Source organism: Cervus elaphus, chromosome 13 (assembly GCF_910594005.1).
Source record: "Cervus elaphus chromosome 13, mCerEla1.1, whole genome shotgun sequence".
Lineage (NCBI taxonomy): Eukaryota > Metazoa > Chordata > Mammalia > Artiodactyla > Cervidae > Cervus > Cervus elaphus.
In genome coordinates, this window is record NC_057827.1 from 65,966,291 (window position 1) to 65,985,310 (window position 19,020).

Here is a 19,020-nt window from a genome sequence, read left to right on the forward strand (position 1 = left end):
AGCCGCTCGCAGGACTTTTCTTGGGTCCTGAAATGCAGTTCCCCACGCCCCCAGGAAGGTCACCAGCGCGGGCGCCCGCCGGGGGTCCGGGGAGGGGGCAGCGGCAGCGGTGGGAGGAGGGGGCGGCCCAGAGAGCACAAAGGGCCCCCCGGCCGGCGGCCTCCCCGCCCTTGACCTTGGGTCTCCGCCTCCATCCATCTCCAGCGCTGCCAGGGAAGGGGGCTGGCCCAGGGCCAGGGGCGAGCTCGTTGGGCGGCTTCGGAGCAGGGGGCTGCCTGGGGACTGGGAGGCGGGGTGGGGAGGGTCTCGGAAAGAAAGACTCCGGGGCAGCCAAGTGCTCCCAAGAAACCTGCATTCCAACTCCCCCCGGTTCCAACGGGCGCCGGGTCCTGGTGGGTCTCGGATTCACTGCACGCCTCCGCCCCCAGGGAAAAGTGGCCTGGAAGAGCGAAGGAAGCCCCCTTCCCCTAGGCCGACCCGAGGAGTCGGCCGCCCCCAGCCCTCCGCCCTCCTCGGACCCCGGGCCCCGAGGGGGGAGGGGAGCTGTCACGGGAGGAAGAAAGGAGCGCGCCTTCCCGGTGAGGCCAGACGTGGGCAGGGTCAGCTGCTCCTCCTCCGCCCGCCCCTTGCCGCCCAGCTCGGGCAGCTGGTCCATTAAGCCCCCGAATTATGCATGGGCCTGAGCCCCCCTCGGCCCTCCCGCCCCTGGAAGACACAGCGTACGTGCGCCGCGGCGGCCCGGGACCTGGAGGGCAGGAAAGAAGGGCTGATGGTCGCACAGCCCGCGCGCCAGGGGCGCAGGCCGGAGTGGCCGCGAGAGAGTCGGCCAGCCCGGCTGCCCCCAGCGGGACCCAGACGCGCCCAACGACCCTCGAGCGGAGCCTTGGCATGCCCGATCTGGAGAGGGGCACCGGCCACAGGGGAGGCCCCAGAGCCATCAAGAAGTTGCCAGAGTGTCCGCCCATTTCCCGTAAGGGGTCGGGGTGGAGCCCTGCGCCCCCGCCTGAGCTCGGCGTTACCCGCCACGGAAAAGGCTATTGTGTGCCTGGTCTCGGCTGGGAAGAGGGACTAAGGGACCCCCACCTTGGAGGGGCCCCCCAGGGGGCGGGGCCTCAAGTGCTGTCCCCGCCCCCCTCCCACGGCGGAGGGGATGATTTGCAGGTGGTGGGCGCCTTCGGGGGTAGGGGAGAGAACCAGGCCTGGGGTGGAGGAGTCACTGGAGATCCTGGCGGGACGGGGGAGGGGGGCGGCCAGAGGTGTCTTACACGTGGCAACCGTCCCGACTCACCGACAATTGCATTAGTGGTGGGGCAGGTGGCGCCCGGTTTCAGGAGAGCGGGAAAGGGGTTCAGTCTCAAGAACTGGGCGGAGTTAAGATATCCATCTTCCCACCCTCCCCGCTAAAGCGCCGATGACCCAGGCCTCACAAGCGACCCCGGCCCTAAACTGCGGGGGCAGCCTCGCCGGACCGGGGGAGCCAGGCATTGCCCGCACACGTCTGGGACCGCGGGGCCGCGGGTGGCACGACCCCGACGCCAGAGCGTGGACCTTGTTTGTGTCTTAGGCCCCGTTTGTGTCTCTTTCCCCGCTTCCCGATCCCAAGCAAAGGCCAGGTCAGGAAAATTACATACTTCTTTTTCCCCGGGGAATCAAGACGCCTCGCCTCCTTCTGCAGGGAAAGTTTTACAAGCCAGTGATGTCAACGAAGCGGGGAGAAGACCACACTGTTTAGATTTCTTAATTGGCTGGCTTTGAACTCGGGGTGGGAGGGGGAAAGACTCCACTGGCTCCCTTGGAGAACTTGGTTTTGTGGGGTCTACCAGCCTCAACCTTTTCAGCCAGTCGCTGGGGTGGGAGGGGGCCATCAAAGGATTGTCCTGCTTCTCCTTTAGGGAAAGGAAGGACCCTAGACGACTGTGGTCATACTAAACCCAGGAAAGGCAGTCCCTGACCCCCAGCCCCAGGGGAGGACCCCTAAAACCCTGCTGGGGGGGGGGGGGCGCTAAACTCTCCAGATGCCAAGCAAGCTCTGGCCCAAAAAAGCCAGAGGACCAGGTACCAAAAAAGCAGGCGGGCTACCTGCTTCCAATGCAAGGGATGAGGGTCAGATCCCTGGTCCCTTCACTGTTTGAAATAAAGCCAGTGCTTTCTCTGCTACTTTCCTGGATCCCTTTGGTACCTGGTGTCGGGGCGGGGGGGTGGGGGGGTGACAAGCATGTTTTTTGGACACGGCTGGGTTAGACAGATGTACTCCCCCACACACCATTGCAGCCCAGGCACTGGGGCTGACAGGCTGCGGGTCTCTGCACACGCAGGTTCATCATGGGTGGGCAAGGACCTGTTCACACCTTTGAGTCTGGACTCACCTGCCTACACCTAAGGCTGTGTCCACACTGGCAACGTGAAGGCCATGGAAGCTGCCCTGATCAAACAGTGCCTTGACTTAGAACCAGCTGGCTGTCACAGGCTGGGGGGATCCACCTGCTTTTGAAGGCACATCCAAGGAACTGCCTTCTCCTCTCCACAAGGAAGGGAGGATTCTGACTTCTCACCTCCAACCAAAGACACTTTCGTTGCTATTTTTCCACCCCAAGGAGCCTGGGGTCCCAGTTTCCATGCTGTCTGAGCAGCAATGGGCAACCCCTCTCCCAGAGGGGTCTCTCATTCACAGGGTCCCACCTCTCTGCTCCAGGCCTCCCCCCTCCCACGTGACCGGGCCTCCCCACAGACTCCTCCTTCCTGGGGGCCGCCCCTCCCCCTCCAGATCAAAACCAGTGGATGAGGAAGAGGACCCTAAGGAAACCCACTTAAAAACAAAATAAAGCAAAGCCTTGAGACATCCCTGCCGGTTAAGACTCTGTGCTTCCAACGCAGGGGGTGCAGGTTGGACCCCTGGTCCAGAACCAGGATCTTGCACACTTCCGCACACAAACAAGATAAAGCCTTACATTCTCCAAAAAGGCCTTCCCCACCCCCGAGACCTGATCCCCTGTGCCATCTGGAGCGCCTCCCTGGGCTCACTTCCAGCAAAGCTGACACTCCTGCCCACTTAGGTCACTGGTTGCCGCCTAGCAGTGCCTGGGCCAGGTGGGTCCAGATTTTGTGGGGCCTGAGGTCTATACAGTTGGGGAAGGAGAGGTCCTCTTAACAACCACACCAGCAGCCCACATCTACAGGATGAGGGACAGTGCCCAGAGGGGGCCTGGTCACTCGAGGGACCCGGAGTCTAAACTGGATGCCTGTCACAGGGCAGCACCAAATCCTCCTGGAAGAATCGTCACAGCTTGGAGCAGAAAGAGACCCCGTATATCCTTTAAGGTGATACTTTCATTTTCAGTGACCAATATCTTCAAAGAAAACTTATTTCCTAAGCCCACTATGTAGGAAAGTCCTGGGATAAACTTTCTTTATTCAATAAAATTAAACTTTTAGGCTTCTTTAAAAAAAGGGGGGGGAGGGAATTTAGGTGGGAAGTTGGAGTCCACCCCTCACCCTGCCGCCAGGCTCCTGCATCTGTTAGAAAGCGCTGGTCACTCCTTTTCCACTGAGGAAGCTCGGGCCCAGAGAGGGGGAGGGTCTGCTCAAGGTCACACAACATGCAGGCCGCAGGTTTAGGGCCTGCCTCTCCCCAGGCTTCATGCAATAAGCCCACAGGCCTGTTGCTAACCCAGTCCTGACCCTGGGGGTCAGCTCCTAATAAGATGACTTTTGTACAGACGATAGAAGGCACAAAAATTCCAGAGACATGTGTAGGACGGCAGTGGGGTGCACCCCACACTACACCCCAGGTTCCGTCACAGAGCTTCACCCTTAGGAAATTGGGAGCAGAAGGGGCCCTGCCAGCCACAAAGACCCACAGGAACCCCGGGTGCCTGGGCTCCCTGGAGATGACCGGGTGAGGACCCCTCACACCGCCCTGTGAAGGTCACTTCCTGGCTGGAAGTCAGGAGCCTGGTTTCTAGACACGACTATGCCGCTGACTCACAGGACCGGGCGGGTTAGGCAGGCACCGTCCCTCGCCCTCCGACTCAGCACAGAGCAGGGTGGGTGAGCGAGGCGCCTTCCCTCGCTGTGACTCGGTTTCCTCATCTACAAAATGAAAGTAGTATTTGATTTACCGCCCTAGTGGGGCAGAGACGGTGGATGGGAACTCGGGATGAAATGTGACCACGGGCAGCACACGCTTCACCACAGGAAGGAACATGACTGCCGGAGTTCACACCCGGAGCCCCTGCTCACTGGCTGTGTGACCCTGGGCCAGTGACTTCACGTCTCTGTGCTCCAGCCTCCTCTTCTGCACAGTGAGGCTGCTGGGAGGATTACATCAGTTAATACGTGTAAAGCCCTTCAAACAGTGACTGGCACGTTGTGAGCTCTAATAAGGATGTGTTAAATTAAAAACCCAAATACGAAAAACTCAAATCTTTTTGTCTCCTCGGTGAAAGAGGAATCCAAGGGCACAGGGTGACATCCAGGCTGCCTTATTTATGGAGCTGTCTTAGCCCACTCCTGAGAGATTCTGGAGCTGCTGGTTATGCATTAGTCAGCCATGAAAATTAGGGGATGGGGGGGGGGCAGCAGTCAAAAGGCTAATAAAAAACTTAAGTCAACTGCTAACTATTTACTGTCAAATAAAAACCCTAATAATAATAATAATAATTGAGGCTGAATGTTGGTTAAGTTCTCCGCTTGAGAACCTTTCTCTCTCTCTTCCTTTACTTTCCCTCCCCTTTTCTGCACTCCTGCTGGAAGTATGGATCCGCTTATATAAATCAGATAGTAAGGTCCCTAACCTGAAAGAGGGGAGGAACTGACCCTTTCACTGACCGGTATTTTGCATCTCCTTCTTAGTTCAATACAACCTCCAGCGACGACTTAGTGCTACAGTCGTGTTGTGGAGCTTACTGACACTCTTTGCCATGGTGTGAACAGATTACAAAGGTTACCTGCCGTCTCCCGCCTCCCTGAGGCCGCCCATCCCCGTTTACAGGAGAGGAAACCAGGGCTCCGAGAGAGGAAACGGCTTGCCTTGAGCTGCAGGGCTGGGCAGCCTGGTGTGGTCAGAGCCCTGCCAACAACCAAGTACACAAGCTCAGACAAGTCTCTTAACAGGCAAGGATGGGCAAAGGCAGAGATCCTTCCGGCTCAGGCTGGAACCCCACGCACTCCACTGGAGACTACTATTTAACAGTTACAAATGCACAGGGACCTAGTAACAGGCATGTGTGTGTGCGTGTGTGTGTATGGGTGTGTTCTCAGTCGTGTCCGACTCTTTGCGAACCCACAGACTCTAGCCTGCCAGGCTCCTCTGTCCATGGGATTCTCCAAGCAGGAATACTGGAGTGGGTTGCCATTTCCTTCTCCAGAGGAACTTCCTGACCCAGGGATCAAACCTGCGTCTCCTGCATTGCAGGCAGATTCATAACCACTGAGCCCCCTGGAAGCCAGTATACGCATACATTGTCTAAACCACACCTTAGAACAAGCCTGACCGATAAGAAAGATTAACTCCATTTTATAGGAAATTGAGATTTGGAAAGGTGGACACTTTGCTGAAGGTCCTAGGACAAGTCACTGGCAAAATACCAGTTCTAGCCTTGGTCTATCTGAATTCATGTATTACTGCTTTTATTTTATTGCTCTTCTGCCACCTGTCTCTCCAAACCTTCACCAGGAAGTGTGGGCAACCGTATGAGCATGCCTGGGACTGCACCAAGGTTTCTGGGGGCCTGAGGATTCCTGGCAGTGTTTCCAAGAGTCACACCTGGGACAGGCTTCAAAGACCACCTTGAATGGGGTCTGGAGATAGTGCCTGCCATCAATGGCTCCACCAGCCAGACAAATTAGGATCCCTCTCCCTAAAAGCCTCCATACCCTGTGCTATATGAAGAAGCCAGGCAGACCCAAGTCTGATTCCACTTTGCTGTGTGACCTCAGGCAAGTCTTTAACCTCTCTGAGCCCCAACTCAAAGTGGGATTAGAAATATCTATTTCAGAGTGGGGTTAACAGTATCTGTTTCAAGACTGACATCTTTCAAGGTGAGATTTCAACCCAAGAAAAGCACCTATGTCAGCAGGTGACCAGGTTGGCCCCCTCTTACCCACCACCCACCAGCCCTGCCCAAGCTCTGAGGTCAGTCCTGCAATGCCCAGCACCCCAGCCAGAACCTAGGGCCATGTCCCTCAGACAGAACAGTCCACAACCCCTTGGTGCAGACAGAACTAATAATTAGCTGTCATGATTTAGTAATAAAAAAAATATAATCCATGCCACAACACACATGGATTTAACTAATCTTAATTTGAAGGGAAAATAACAACTCTAAATATATCAAATGCAAGTTTTTTTTTAAGACAACCTGCAAGTGGGGTTTATCTCCAGTTTCCAGCACGAGCAAGTTATTTAGTTTCTCCCACTGGCCAAGCTAATATTCTTTTCTCACACTTATTTTATTTATTTTTTACAGTCTGAAACGAGCATTCTCTGAGCAGCAGTGTAAATCCCCTGGCTGAGCAGAAGCCCTTTTCTGCAATGCATTTTGTCACTGGGACCCCAAACCAAAGCTGGGGGTGTGTGCCCTGCCTGCCACGTGAACCCTGCCCTCCACCCCCAGGTGCATCTCCAGTCCTTCCTGGTTCCTGACAAAGGAACCAGGCGGAGCCATCACAGCACGGACCTGCCGGCCGCCTCCACTCGAGGGGGGCCTGCCACCTCCTGTCACCTGCTGCCTGTCTCCTGCATTTCTCCAGAAATCTGACACTTGGCGTTTGGGGTAAGGAGCAAAGAAAAGGCAAACCTATGGCTGACAGCTGATGGCTCATTCCTCCCCTGATAGCTTCATTTGGTTGTGGTAGGGGTGATAACGCGCAAAAATGAAATACCTGTGATCAGGGGCTATACAATGGGAATTCTAAGGCGCAAGCTGTAGGGAATGGCTGAGAGACATCCAAGATAAGTTTTCAGGACTCTGACTCTGAAAGGCAAGCATCTCACACCGCCAGGCAAGGTCCACGCTCTTTTCAAAGCTTTCCAGATGCTTCCATTGCTCAGGGGTCTACCTGAGACCAGACCTTGTACCAGGTGGGCGCTTAACACTCTCATCTCATTGAATTCTGAGCATGAAGTCAAAAAAGTAGGTGCAGACGAGGAAGCCGGGATCCAGAAAAATGAAGCGACTTGCCTGGGGGGGCTTGGAAATCCCACCCTGGCCGACGGGCACCAGAGCAACTCGCTCCTTCAACCCTCCAGACGCCTCCTCCCGGGCAACCTGCCCTCACGTTGTCACCAGATGATGGTAATGTGACCGAAGATGGGAAAGGAGGGGCCGCACACCAGACGGCACACGTGACTGTCGTCCTGAAGTTGCTTCTGACGGGCAGCCTCAGAACCCAGTGGAAATTTCTCCCAGATCCCAGGGAGACCAATGGTCACTATTCTAACACCGGGAGATGATGGAGCCAGAGAGAGACAGCAGAGCATCCCTGAAGGAAGAGGGGCCCACTCGTATTCGCAGCATGCACGCCACGCACACATCCTTTCTAAATGTCACAATTATCATTAGGTAGATGAGGACCCTGCAGCTCAGAAGGGCACGTCACACTGCAAGTGGCCAGCAGAAAGCAGGGTGGGGCGCAGACTTGGGCTCACCAGTGTGGATGGCAAACCCAAATCCCCTAACCCCGCCTTGCCTCACCCCTCCTCGGGACGCCCGTCCCAGAGAAGAGCTCAGAGACTCATGCTCTTGGCAAAGCCTGGACCCCGCTCACCTCCCCTCCCAGGGCTCACTACTCCTGCTACCCTCGATGAATGGGTCCCTGAGCTCCATCAGAACCCTCCTCAGAGGCAGGGAGGATGCGGCGGGAAGGGATCTTAAGAAACAGGAAGAACTCCAATACAGACAGACGTGTATCAGAGGCCTGCCCCTGGGTCAGAGCTCGAGCCAAAGCCCCTACCTCTGGCCAGCACCAGCCCTCCGTCTGCTTGGGGGGTTGCCTTGGACAGAAGCTCGAGGGACCTCCTCCAGGCCCAGCACATCTTCAAAAAGCAGCACCCCAGAACTCGACTATATGCATCAAGGGCAGGGCAGCTCACACCCTGGCCCTGTGCCCACGTGGCCACCCTCCCACCATGCTGCTGCCCCATGGGGGCTCTTTCCAGTGGGGATGTCCAGGGTGGGGAAAGGGCAGTAGGTACTAGTTGAACGAATGAATGAATGCAATAGGACAGGGGTCCCCAGCCTCCAGGCTCTAATGCCTGATGATCTGAGGTGGAGCTGATGTAACAATAATAGCAGTAAAGTGCACAAGAAATGTAATGTGCTTGAATCACCCCCAAACCACCCCCCACCCTGCCCCAGTCAGTGGAAAAACTCTGTCTTCCACGAAATCAGTCCCTGAGGCCAGAAAGGTTGGGGACCGCTGCCCTAGGAGACAAAGCTTCAGAAACATCCTCTTTCCACTCTCCTACTCCTCTGTCATTAAAAAAAAAAAAAAAAAGTAGTTAACTGATCTTTTTATACCCATCTCCAGAATGGCATCCCAAGAAACAAGTGCCACTCTGGGGTAACGACTCACAGAATTCCAGCTGGGTTCTCAGCCTGGGGCTGTCCTTAACATGGAAGTGCATGCTCAGTCACTTTGTGTCCAACTCTTTGCGACCCTACGGACCGCGGACCGCCAAGCTCCTCTGTCCACAGGATTCTCCAGGCAAGAATACTGGAGTGGGTTGCCATGCCCCCTCCTACAAGGGATCTTTCCAACCCAAGGATCGAACCCATGTCTCCTGCATCTCCTGTATTGGCAGGTGGATTTTTAACTACTGAACCTCTGGGGAAGCCCCTGACAGTAGAAGGGACCCCCCCCCCCACATATTTACAGACCAACCCTGCCTAGCCCATCTCTGGAGACCAGCCTCTAGAAGCACCTGGTAGGAAGAGAGTTGGGACCCGCCTGTCTGGACCATGCTTAGATTGTGGGCTCCAGGAAAAGCAGGACCCTCACGGCCACATGGGCGCCCTGCCTCAGACCACCAAGTCAGAGGCCAAGTCCTCGCAATCAGCGCCACCCACCACCCACACCAGCTACCGACCAAGGCCAGCTCCACGGATGACAGGGGAGCATGGACAGGCTGGAGCATCCCCTCCCAGCCACAGCCAGGAAGGAGGGACAGAAAAGGCCTGGGCAAGGCCAGCGCTGCCCAGGGCTGGGGCAACAGCTGTGTAGATTTCCGGAAGCCCGGGCGGAGAAGCGCCTGGAATTCCTAGTCCCCCTCTTAAAATATAAAGACTCAATTATCTTTCAGCAGCTTGCTTTACACATGAATTGACACATTTATTTTACAATAAATAACTAAAGTTATCTGTGTTTCCTTTACTGTTAATCTACACAGAGAAATAATAAACAGGGCTTGTCTACAAAAATGCAACTACTGCAGTCCTCAGAATTCAATTAAGCTAAAATAATTAATGCTCCCACCATATTAAATGACTTTATACATTTGAGCTACGGAAGTTTTTATTCTTTAATCTTTCCTTTTTATTAAATTAAAAAAAAAAAGAAGAAGAAGGGAAAAGTTGGTGTCAAAGTAGGGAGGGGAAAAGGCAAAAAAGGAGTCTGGGAAAGAAAAATCATGATGGGCTGTTAAAACGGAATGGTCGTCTCTAGCTGACACAGCATGGAGACTGTCTCGTGCCTTTGATTAAAATAACATTTTAAATGCTTTGAACAAACATATCTCCTTAGACTTCTAAGGGATTATTTTACATATTTTTTCGAGAATGAAGAAATCCATTCGTCCTGTTGCTGAACAGAAAAGGCCAAGAATATCTTTCGTCACACACAGAATAAAAATACTGTAGGCCGCTGCAGTATGACAACCCCGAGAAAGGGAGTGGGGACAGAGGGCGGCGGGGGGCGTGGGGGGTGAGGACAAAGCCGCCGTGGAGATTAACTTTGCCTTTTATGAAATCATATTTAGTCGCTTTCTTAAACAAACCTACCCACAACGATCTGCAGCCTCTCATTGGAAAATACCTTCTCTGTGAAATGAGGATTTGGATGGGCCCTGGCGAAAGCAGGAAGCCTTTCCATTGAACCATGAATGGGGCCCCTCTCGTGGGCAGCAGCCACTCCTGAAAGGTCTGTGCGCACTGACGCCCCGTGTCTGCGCCGCTGGCAAAAACCAGCTCTCGGCGTCAGACAGAGAGAAGGGGCCCAACGCCTTCCTCCGCGCCAGGGCTCCGGCCCTGAGGAAAGCAGGATCGCTCAGACCCACTCGGCGCTCTGAGAAACCAGGGCTGCTGGGACTTGGGCCTGAACACGGCGGACACTTTCCTCAACGCCCTGGGCAAGTTAAGAGTGTGGGAGATTTCACGCCAGGACACCCGCCAGAAGGCCAGCCCCACAGGCCAGTCTGGTTGGACGGGGTCTCCCCAGGGCCCAGCCCATGCCTGCAGGACTCGGCACTCCACTGCAGGCCAGAGACAGAGCTCATTAACCCCATTGTACAGACGGGCAAAGGGAGGCTCAGGGTCACAGAGCTGCCCGGTGGCTGCCCCAGGGCAGCTGGACTTGCTGCATCACCCTGACTAACTGCCTCCTGGGTGATGGTGGGATGGGGGGTGGGGTCTCCTGGCCATGCTCATCTGTCCCACCCATGGGAGCAGAGTGCCCTGGTTCCACCTGGTTCACCACCCCCCGCCCCGGCCAGGTAGCACCCAGCATCTCCACTGGCTTCCATGACCCAGACGCTGTGGAGATGGATACAGTCATCTGGCCAGCCACTTGCTTGCGTGCTGCGGTGCCAGAAGGTACCCCCAAGAGAAAAGCTCCACCGGCAAAGCATTGATGGCGCTCCTGCTCTTTGAACCTACCCACCCGGCCCGCCAGGACTGTCCTTCTTGGTGACACCGGGAGAAACTGAGGCTCGGACCCCGAAGGAGCTCGTCCAAAGTCTCCTGGCAGGATCCGAGCCCTGCACGTGCTCCGAGAGCGTCCCACTGCTTCTAGGAAACACGGGCCAACCTGGGCCCTGAGCTCAGGAGGACAAACCGGAAGCCACCGCTCTGGGCTGCATGGATCACGAGCTCCCTAAAAGAGGCCCTGGCGTGCCATGGCCTTGACCCGAACAGAACTTGAGGCCAACTCCCTGGGCCTGCCCAAGGATGCCAGCCCCTGCACGTGTCCTTCAGGTGATCAAAGCCAGCTGTCCAGGTGGCCCACCAGGTGGGCATGCCAGAGGCAATGGCCAACCTCCCCCAAGAAGCACCGGCTCCAGCCAGGTTCCCACGAGCCGCTCCCCGGGCCCACTCTGAGGACCAGGCAACATCAGAAGGGGCCTCTGGACAGATGGGAAACTGAAGCCAGAGAGTGGACGAGAAAAACGAGGGCCCCCAGCAGGCCCTGCCCACACGCAACATCTCATCAAGCCTCACAACGACCTCCAACAGATAGGTCTCATTCGCTCCATTTCACAGATGGGGAAACTGACTTTATCCAAGTTGTGCAGAAGAGATTCCAACCCGAGACGTTCAGGCTCCAAAGCCAGAGACTAAGCCAAGGACACCAGCAAAGTCAGAGCCAGCTAGCCTTCCCAAGGTCCGTCCTGCTCTCCCGGCCAGCTGTGGATGAGGCCCCCACCACGGGAGTCCGTTGCCAAAAGCAAAGCAAGCCTCAGCCCGCTGGGCCTCTCTGAGCCCCAGGCCTGTCTCCTCCCGAGGGTCACCCGGATGCTGGCCCCTCAGCAAGGGCAAGCCCATCCTGGTAGCCCCGCGGGCCCTCCCAGCACTGACACCCTCAGACAGAGGGCGAGCCCCACCCCTCCCCGGCACAGCGAGGGGCGAGGGCGGGCCTGGGACCCGACGGGTGAGTGGGCTTCTGCAGCGGCCGGGCAAGGGCAATGTTCCATACCTGCGAGGTTCTCCTGCTTGGGGCAGACGCCTTTCGTGGGTGACAGCAGGTGGTCATCCTCGTCGGGGGTCACCTGGATCCCGATCTCCACCGGCTCGGACACTTTCCTGAGCTCAGAGCGCGAGGAGGGTGGAGGGCTGCCCTTGTCTAGGCCCTTGTCATAGCAGGCCCCCAGGCTGCCGCCACACTGCTTCTTCTTGTGCTCTATAAAAACCAGGATGTCTCCCAGGGGGAAGTTCATCTGACACTGTCCACAGGTGAGCAGGTCAGGGTCGGGGCCACCCACCATCAGCCCCAGGCTGCCAGGCTCCTCTATCTCCAGACCCTCGTCTTCCTCGAGGATGGCGGCCTCCACATGCTCAGGCTCTGCTGGAGAGAGAAAGCACAAGGGGAGGGGCAGAGAAGACAAGATGGGCTTAAGGAGTCACAAGACCCATCGTTCGTTCCAACCCTTCCCCACCAAGAAGCAGGCCCCTCTACTGCGGGATGCGAGGGGTTCACCACGCTCCCCCCCCACCAAGACTCCTGGAGATAAGGGGTTCGCCATCCTGCATGCCACAGATGGGCAAAGTGAGGCTCCAGGAGCAGCCCTTGCAGCTCCCAGAGGTTGCCCCTTAAGCGGTGCAGATCTTACTGCTTTCTAGTTTATTTCCTGCCAGTTTCCCCTCAGTTCAGCATACGGACACGCACATGACCACCTGCACATCCACACACATCCTGGTTCCACTGGGGGCTGGACCATCCCCAATCTGGTGGCAGTGTGATGGAGAGGCATCTCGAAAACTTTGCAACATCTCAGAACCACCTGGGAGCTTTGAAAACCCCGGGCTCCCAGGCAGTACCCTAGACCAATGACACTGGGAGTCAAACTTCAGGCTGTCTTCTTTTTTTTTTTTTAAAGGCTCTCAGGTGATTCCGACGGGCAGCCAAGGCTTAGAACAGCGAGCCAGAGCTGCTTCTCCCCGCTCGGGCGGGAGTCACACACCCCTCTTCCCTCCCACCTTCATTCAGGTCCTCCCCATTCATGAGCGCCCCTGCCTGCATTCTTCTACCTGAGACTTGGCTGCACACCACAGAGGAAAACAGGAACCCAGACAGGCGTCCCGGGGCTGGTCCTTCCAAGAGAAAGAAAGGACCCGGGCTCAGAAAGCAACATGTGAGCATTGGTTCAGAAAGAAATATAGAAGGGAAAAAAACAAACAAACAAAAAAAAATGCAGGGAAGAGACGCGGCTAGTCAGCTGAACGAGGCAGCCGGCTTCCCTGCCAAACACTCTGCTCCTGGTCAGACTCCCATCGCTTTGTAGATTTTGCCGACTCTCACCAACTCCCTACTGTCCTTTTTTGTTGGTCGGTTTTTATTTCATTCCCAGTAAAAAGAAAAGAAAAAAAAAAATAACTCTTCAGACTCCAAAAGCATTTCTTGGCAGAGGACAAACCACACTTGCAATGGGCTGTATGTTTTCATATTTCTTTAGCAGCCGATCTACCTACCTCCTTTCATTTTTGTTTTGTAGGGGGCAAGGGACCCAAATATTTTGAAGCTAGTAAACGCCTCAAAAAGCAGCAACCCCCTCGGGAAACCTGGGAGACGCAGCCAACCAACAGGTCATAAATAAGGCAACTGGACAGCGACGTTGCATCCACGCTCAGGGTCTGAGCAAACTCGAGGTGGAATTGGTCAAGAGCAAATGTCAATGGCTGTGTAGACAGCACCAGTGGTGGGGTCTTCCGAGAAGCCAGGGGGCAGCCAGAGGTCTGAAACCCGAGGAGGCAGGTACGTTTTAAGTTGTATGGCATCTAAGAAAGGATAATGAAAACCACAGAAGAAGAGAGGGAAGAAACGGAATGGAGGAAAACACATTCCGTGGCAGTGAAGTTATTGACGGGCCAGAGCCAAAGAACAGATAATTTAAGGAAAAAATTCTGTGGCATCTTCCATCCTACATTATAAATCACTGCTCTGTGTGTTCTGAGCACACGCTTTTCCAGAGCCTGTGAGAGTCCGTGCGTGAGACCAAGCAGGCAGCACAGGACGTGGGACACGCGTGACCTATGCACGCGCGGGTGGGCGCCCAGGTGTTGCGGAGAAGGGAAGTGACGATCTGAGATCCCGCCCGTGTTGCTAGAAAAGCAGAGCCCTCGATGAATTACATGTAGAAATGCACTGGAAGTGTGGCCGCCCCAAAACACCCCGCAGACGAAGAAATCCGAAATCTCTTGTGTGCATACCTCTAACAAAAAAGAAAAAGGAAAGAACCTAGAAGGTAAGAGAAAACAGTGTGCACAAAGGCGGCCCCAGAAACCATTAATTACACTTTAAAAAGAAATCAGAGTTTACTTAAAAAGGAGTTGGAAGACAATGCTACATAATTAATTTACCAATTTATTTTATGAAAAGATGCTTTGCTATGGTTAAAATGTAATCACAACCCTCACGCCGAACAGTGTTTCTAGGGGGGACCGGGTTCCCGGCTCACGGTTTGTCAGAATGTTAAAGGTAATTATTCGGTGCCTCTTTTCCCTTTAATGATCTAACATTGAGCAATACTGTTTATATTGAAAAGCTCGCACCTTTAATTACCAATTACATATACATAATTTCAGAGCCAAAGGAGAGGGCTGTGAAAACAGTTCTTTAGAAATATAAGGATGTATTGTGCACCATTTCTAGAGAAGGAACTCTTAATAAATGGGAGGAGGATGTCAAAATATTGTTTTGTTAAAAAAAAAAGAGAGAGAGAGAAAGAAAGAGAGGCACAAAGGAAATGAGCTGAAAAAGCAAAAAAAAAGGACAAAATGAAATCGAGAATTCAAATCAAACAGGGGTGAATTCTCTGGTAGGGAGAGTGGAGGTACTGGGCCCTCCTGAGCAGACCCGGCACTTGGCAGCATCCATAAGGGCATTTGATAAAAAACAAACAAAGACAATAGTTCATCCATCCGAACCCCAACCTGATCATCCTTTCTGTGGATGGGGAGATGTTTTCTGTCATCTAATTTCATCTTGACTTCCCTTGTCTTGGTTTTGCTTTTCATTAAACTTTTTCAGCCGAGTCCGTCAGTCCATTCTCCCCGGTGGGAATTTTGAGAAGCCTGAATAGTTCCTCTCTGCTGGGGATTTTAAGCTACATAATCTCAAACTTCTCTTCTCTTGCAAAAGAAACAGGCTGATTTAAAATTGAGCAAAGGTCACGCAGGCCTGTTCACAGGTATTCACGCTTCTCCTCTCCATCTTTTGCTAAGGGACTCTGTACCAGCACTTTTTCCTTTTCCTCTTTTTTTTTTTGTTTTGTTTTGTTTTGGTAACATCTGGTATTCCTTCCTTTATTTGGCAGTCTTTGCCTTTTCACTTTCTTCCTGCTGCAAGCCCTCGTGAGCCCCAGTAATTGAGTTTGAAAGTATCCGAGGCCGTTGACTGGGCTGCAGGTCTGAGTTCTACCTCCAGCCCTCTTGCAGCCAGCCAGTCTGGTCAGCCAGGCCCCGCTGGAGTCCCAGCCCGAAGACAGCTCTGAACTCGGGTCCCCAGACCCAGGATCCAGCCCTGTGCCTCCTCCAAAGGCACCCAGGAGGAAAAGAAACAAAAACATCTCCTTCCCCTCCCACGTGTGGTGCTGAAAGTAAAACTCCTGAAGATGACAGGGGGTGTTCGCCCAACTTCAAGGATTGGGGTTTCCTCTGCCCACCCCATCCCACCCCCCCGGGGCATGGAGCCCTGGGCTCTGGCTGCTGCGGGAGGCACTTCCCAGGAAGGTAGCAACGTCACCCCGAACCCCCAAACTGTCAAACTTTTAGGTCAGAGCGGGTGGACCAAGACAGCTTGCTGAATCTCATGCTTGAGGCCTTCGGAGACACCCCCCAAAGGCGGGCTGTGGTTTCATTTCCTCTGGCAGGCGGATACCGAGCTGGGCGTGGGGGTGCATGTGTGTGCGTGTGCGCCTGTGTCCCTTCTTAGAAGCCGATCGCTCACAGAAGAAATAAAAGGAGAAAGAACCACTTGCCCGGGCTCAGAGAAGGGCACAGTGAGATGGGCCTACCCCCCCCCCAAAACCTTCCTTCCTCAGTCCTGTGGGGGCGGAATGGAGATCCACTGCCCACACAGGCTCAGAGGACCGGGCCCCCACTGTGACAGGCAGAGTCGCCCAAACTGCCACCCAGGGATGAGAAAGCACCAGGAAAGAGAAGTCACATATACACAAAACAGCCTTTCAAACTCCCAGACCCTACAAACCAGCCCCTCTGGCTGCCTTGTCCTGCAAACTCCAGCCTTTAAAAAAATAAAGAAGGCAAAGATGAGGTCCTTTCCTCATCTACCAGGTGAGAGGATTTCCGCTTTCATGCAAAGCTCCCCCAAGAGTCAGCAGCTCTGGAAAACCCTGCTGCCCTCACTGTCATGAGCCGAATAAAGTCGACGCATGGCTGAGACGTTTGACTCAACAGGAGGAAAGATGACTGAGGGCAGCTGATGACTTGTTCCAACAGCAGGTACTGGCTGGGGTGGGTTCTGAAACGTGACATCCTAAAGCACATGGACAAATATATATTTACACACACACAGCTACACGTTTGTTGTCATTTTCTTTTACAACAAAACCACATTCCATTTACAAGGCGAGGCCTCCTCCCGGCTCATAAATGCACTTAGAAGCAATGAAATCAGGGTTCACAGATACTAATGGACATTCCTGTTAAGTGGACGGGGAAACACTTGATCCTCAGACCAGTTCCCCCATGCCTCGGGGCTGGCAGGGAAGGAATTTGGGCAGAAGACAGAAATGGAAAGACATCATTAACACCGACCGGGCCAAGCGGCCCACAGGCCCCCCCCTCCAGCAGCTGCAGAGGCTTAGCGGGCCTTACCTGGCCAGGGACCCCCACCCCCCTCACACGCTCCTTGGAGCCAGGGCTCCAAGGGCCCTGCCCGCCCTGGGGTCTCCTCTAATCGCCCCGGCACCTGCCCTTCGGGGAATTCCAACCAAGGGGCCGGCCTCCTGCTGTCCCCAGAGCACACACAGCACACAGGCCGGCGTCCCCTTAACCCTGCGTCGATTCAAATCCAAATCTCTGTCCTTAATGGCTAAGCCACAGACCAGGAGAAACCCACGGAGAAGTACTGTTTCGGTGATGGGGGTGGGGTGGGTAGGGGAAGGCGGTGGGGGAGGGATGCCAGGCTCTCAAAATCCTGTGCCACCAACGTCACCGCCGCCATCCTATTTGTACGCGTGTTTACAAGAGACGCTGAGCATCCACGCGCCGGAGCGCCGCATCCGACGGGAAGACACGTTACACCTGCTTCCTACGAAGACAGCCTCCGCCAGCCAACTCCAAACCAACAGTCTGCGAAAGGATTTGTCACTCTCCTCCCCGTGAACATCCAGAGAGGGGCCGAGACCCCTAAGCGCCACCAAAATGCACCCCTCGACGGAGCACACTTTCTGAGCTGCCATCAATGTTTAATTTATTGGATCCAAGAGAAAATGACAACCGTTGCGGAAAGGGGGCTGGGGAAGCGGGGGAGGCGTGGGCAGTGGAGACAGGAGAGAGAAGGAATCAATTCCTGGCAGAGAAAATAATCTATGACTAGAGGACGCCTAAAGGCTCGACAAGAGGTTTATGAAGTTCTCCGCTCGGAGGGAATCACGCGGGGCCGGCAGAGGAGTCGGAGATGAGCCTCATCCCAGCCAGGCACGTGTTTCGAACGTCCTCAAAGGGCCAGGAAGGGTTAGGACCCAGCCCCGTCTGGCCTCCAAGAAAGGCTTGGGGCTGCTGCTGGACCCGGGGAGGGGGCAGCCGAGCTGGTCCCAGGCAGATCCCACAGGTCCGGGCTCTCTCTTCCTGGACCACCCGTCCTCCCGGGAGGAGCGCAGGAGGAAGACTCCAGCCCACTCCAGGTGTCACATCACTGGGGGCCCAGGCCCCGCGCCACATTCACACTGGAGGGAAGGGTACAGGCCGGGCGGGGCCCGCCACCAACCCCACCAGGCCCTGCCTGCTCCGTGCCAAACGCAGCACCTGCCTCAAAGTGAAATCTTCCGTATTTCTGACATCTGGACAGAAAGAAGGAGGCTGGGGCACAACCTTATCTGTAATGTGGATGTCCCTGTCCGTGAAAACGACCCGGGGTCTGGCTGACCGGGCCTATCGCCAGAAGGCCCAGGCTTGACCTGCATTTCAGAGAAGTGGGGACTCCTGATCCGAGATGTTTGGGGTGCAGGAAGAACCCAGCCAGCACTCTTCAGGAAGGGGGAGGTTCTGAGGGTAAGAGGAGCACCCCCCTCCCACATACACACACTGTCCTCTATGCCCCCAGCCTGGTTTCAGGGTACTTAAGCATGTTAAAATCGGCTCCCTGAAAACTCCCCTAACTTGCTCGACAGACTTAGTCCAAACTTCCCACCTCCCCCAGTGTACCTGCCTCTCCAGATCCCCCAAAACTGAGCTCCAGAGGCCGGGTCTCACACATCCAAAAGCAGGAAAAAGACCCCACGAACAAGGAAACACCACTCAGGTGTATTCACAGAGCCCTCCACTACTAACAGGTGACTGGGAAGAAAGTCAAGCCCATGATACCAAAGCATGCAGTGACCTACGTTTTGAGAAATCAGATAGATCTTTAAAGAAAAATGCTTTGCTATAGAAATCCTTCTAAACACATTCAGAAGATTCAACAAACCTGCAAACACCTTCAACTTTCAGACACGACAGAGCTCGTAATAAAACATATAAAAGCATTCTTCGAGGCCCAATGAAGAGATTTGTTTTATTTAATGCTGCGCCTTTTCAAAGGTGCTAAACAGAAGAAAGGGACAGTCCACACAGGATGCTGAACTGAGAGCCTTTAACTGGAGGCGAGGCTCTGAGGCTCACAGCAAAACAGCAAGAGTGGAAACTGCTTCCAGCATCTCGTTTCCAAGGTAGAAATTTAAACTTGACCCCCCCCCCCCCCGCTTTTTAATTCTCAGCGGTGCATCCATTTCTGAGGCTCACGTTCATCACAATAATGCTGGCACTCAACTTCCCTGAGTCATTTTTGCTTGCTGTTTTAGTATAGAACTCGTTAGAACATTCTCAAGTGTATTTGCATTTCAGCAGTTCAGTCGAAGGGGGTCATAAA

General features: G+C 54.5%; 1 protein-coding gene across 7 annotated transcripts in view; it reads right to left on the reverse strand.

Moving 5' to 3' along the window:
• The window catches only part of BCL11B (BAF chromatin remodeling complex subunit BCL11B), a 104,332-nt gene that overhangs the window by 75,197 nt on the left and 10,115 nt on the right, over positions 1-19,020 (reverse strand). For 4 of the 7 annotated variants that reach the window (XM_043921604.1, XM_043921601.1, XM_043921605.1 and 1 more), the window contains one exon: positions 11,908-12,276. In XM_043921604.1, coding sequence (XP_043777539.1) covers positions 11,908-12,196 — 289 coding nt within the window. In that variant the 5' untranslated portion in view covers positions 12,197-12,276. Of the gene's footprint in view, positions 1-723; positions 2,668-11,907; positions 12,277-19,020 lie in introns of those variants that run through there. The other 3 variants (XM_043921606.1, XM_043921602.1, XM_043921607.1) reach the window with 2 other exon arrangements.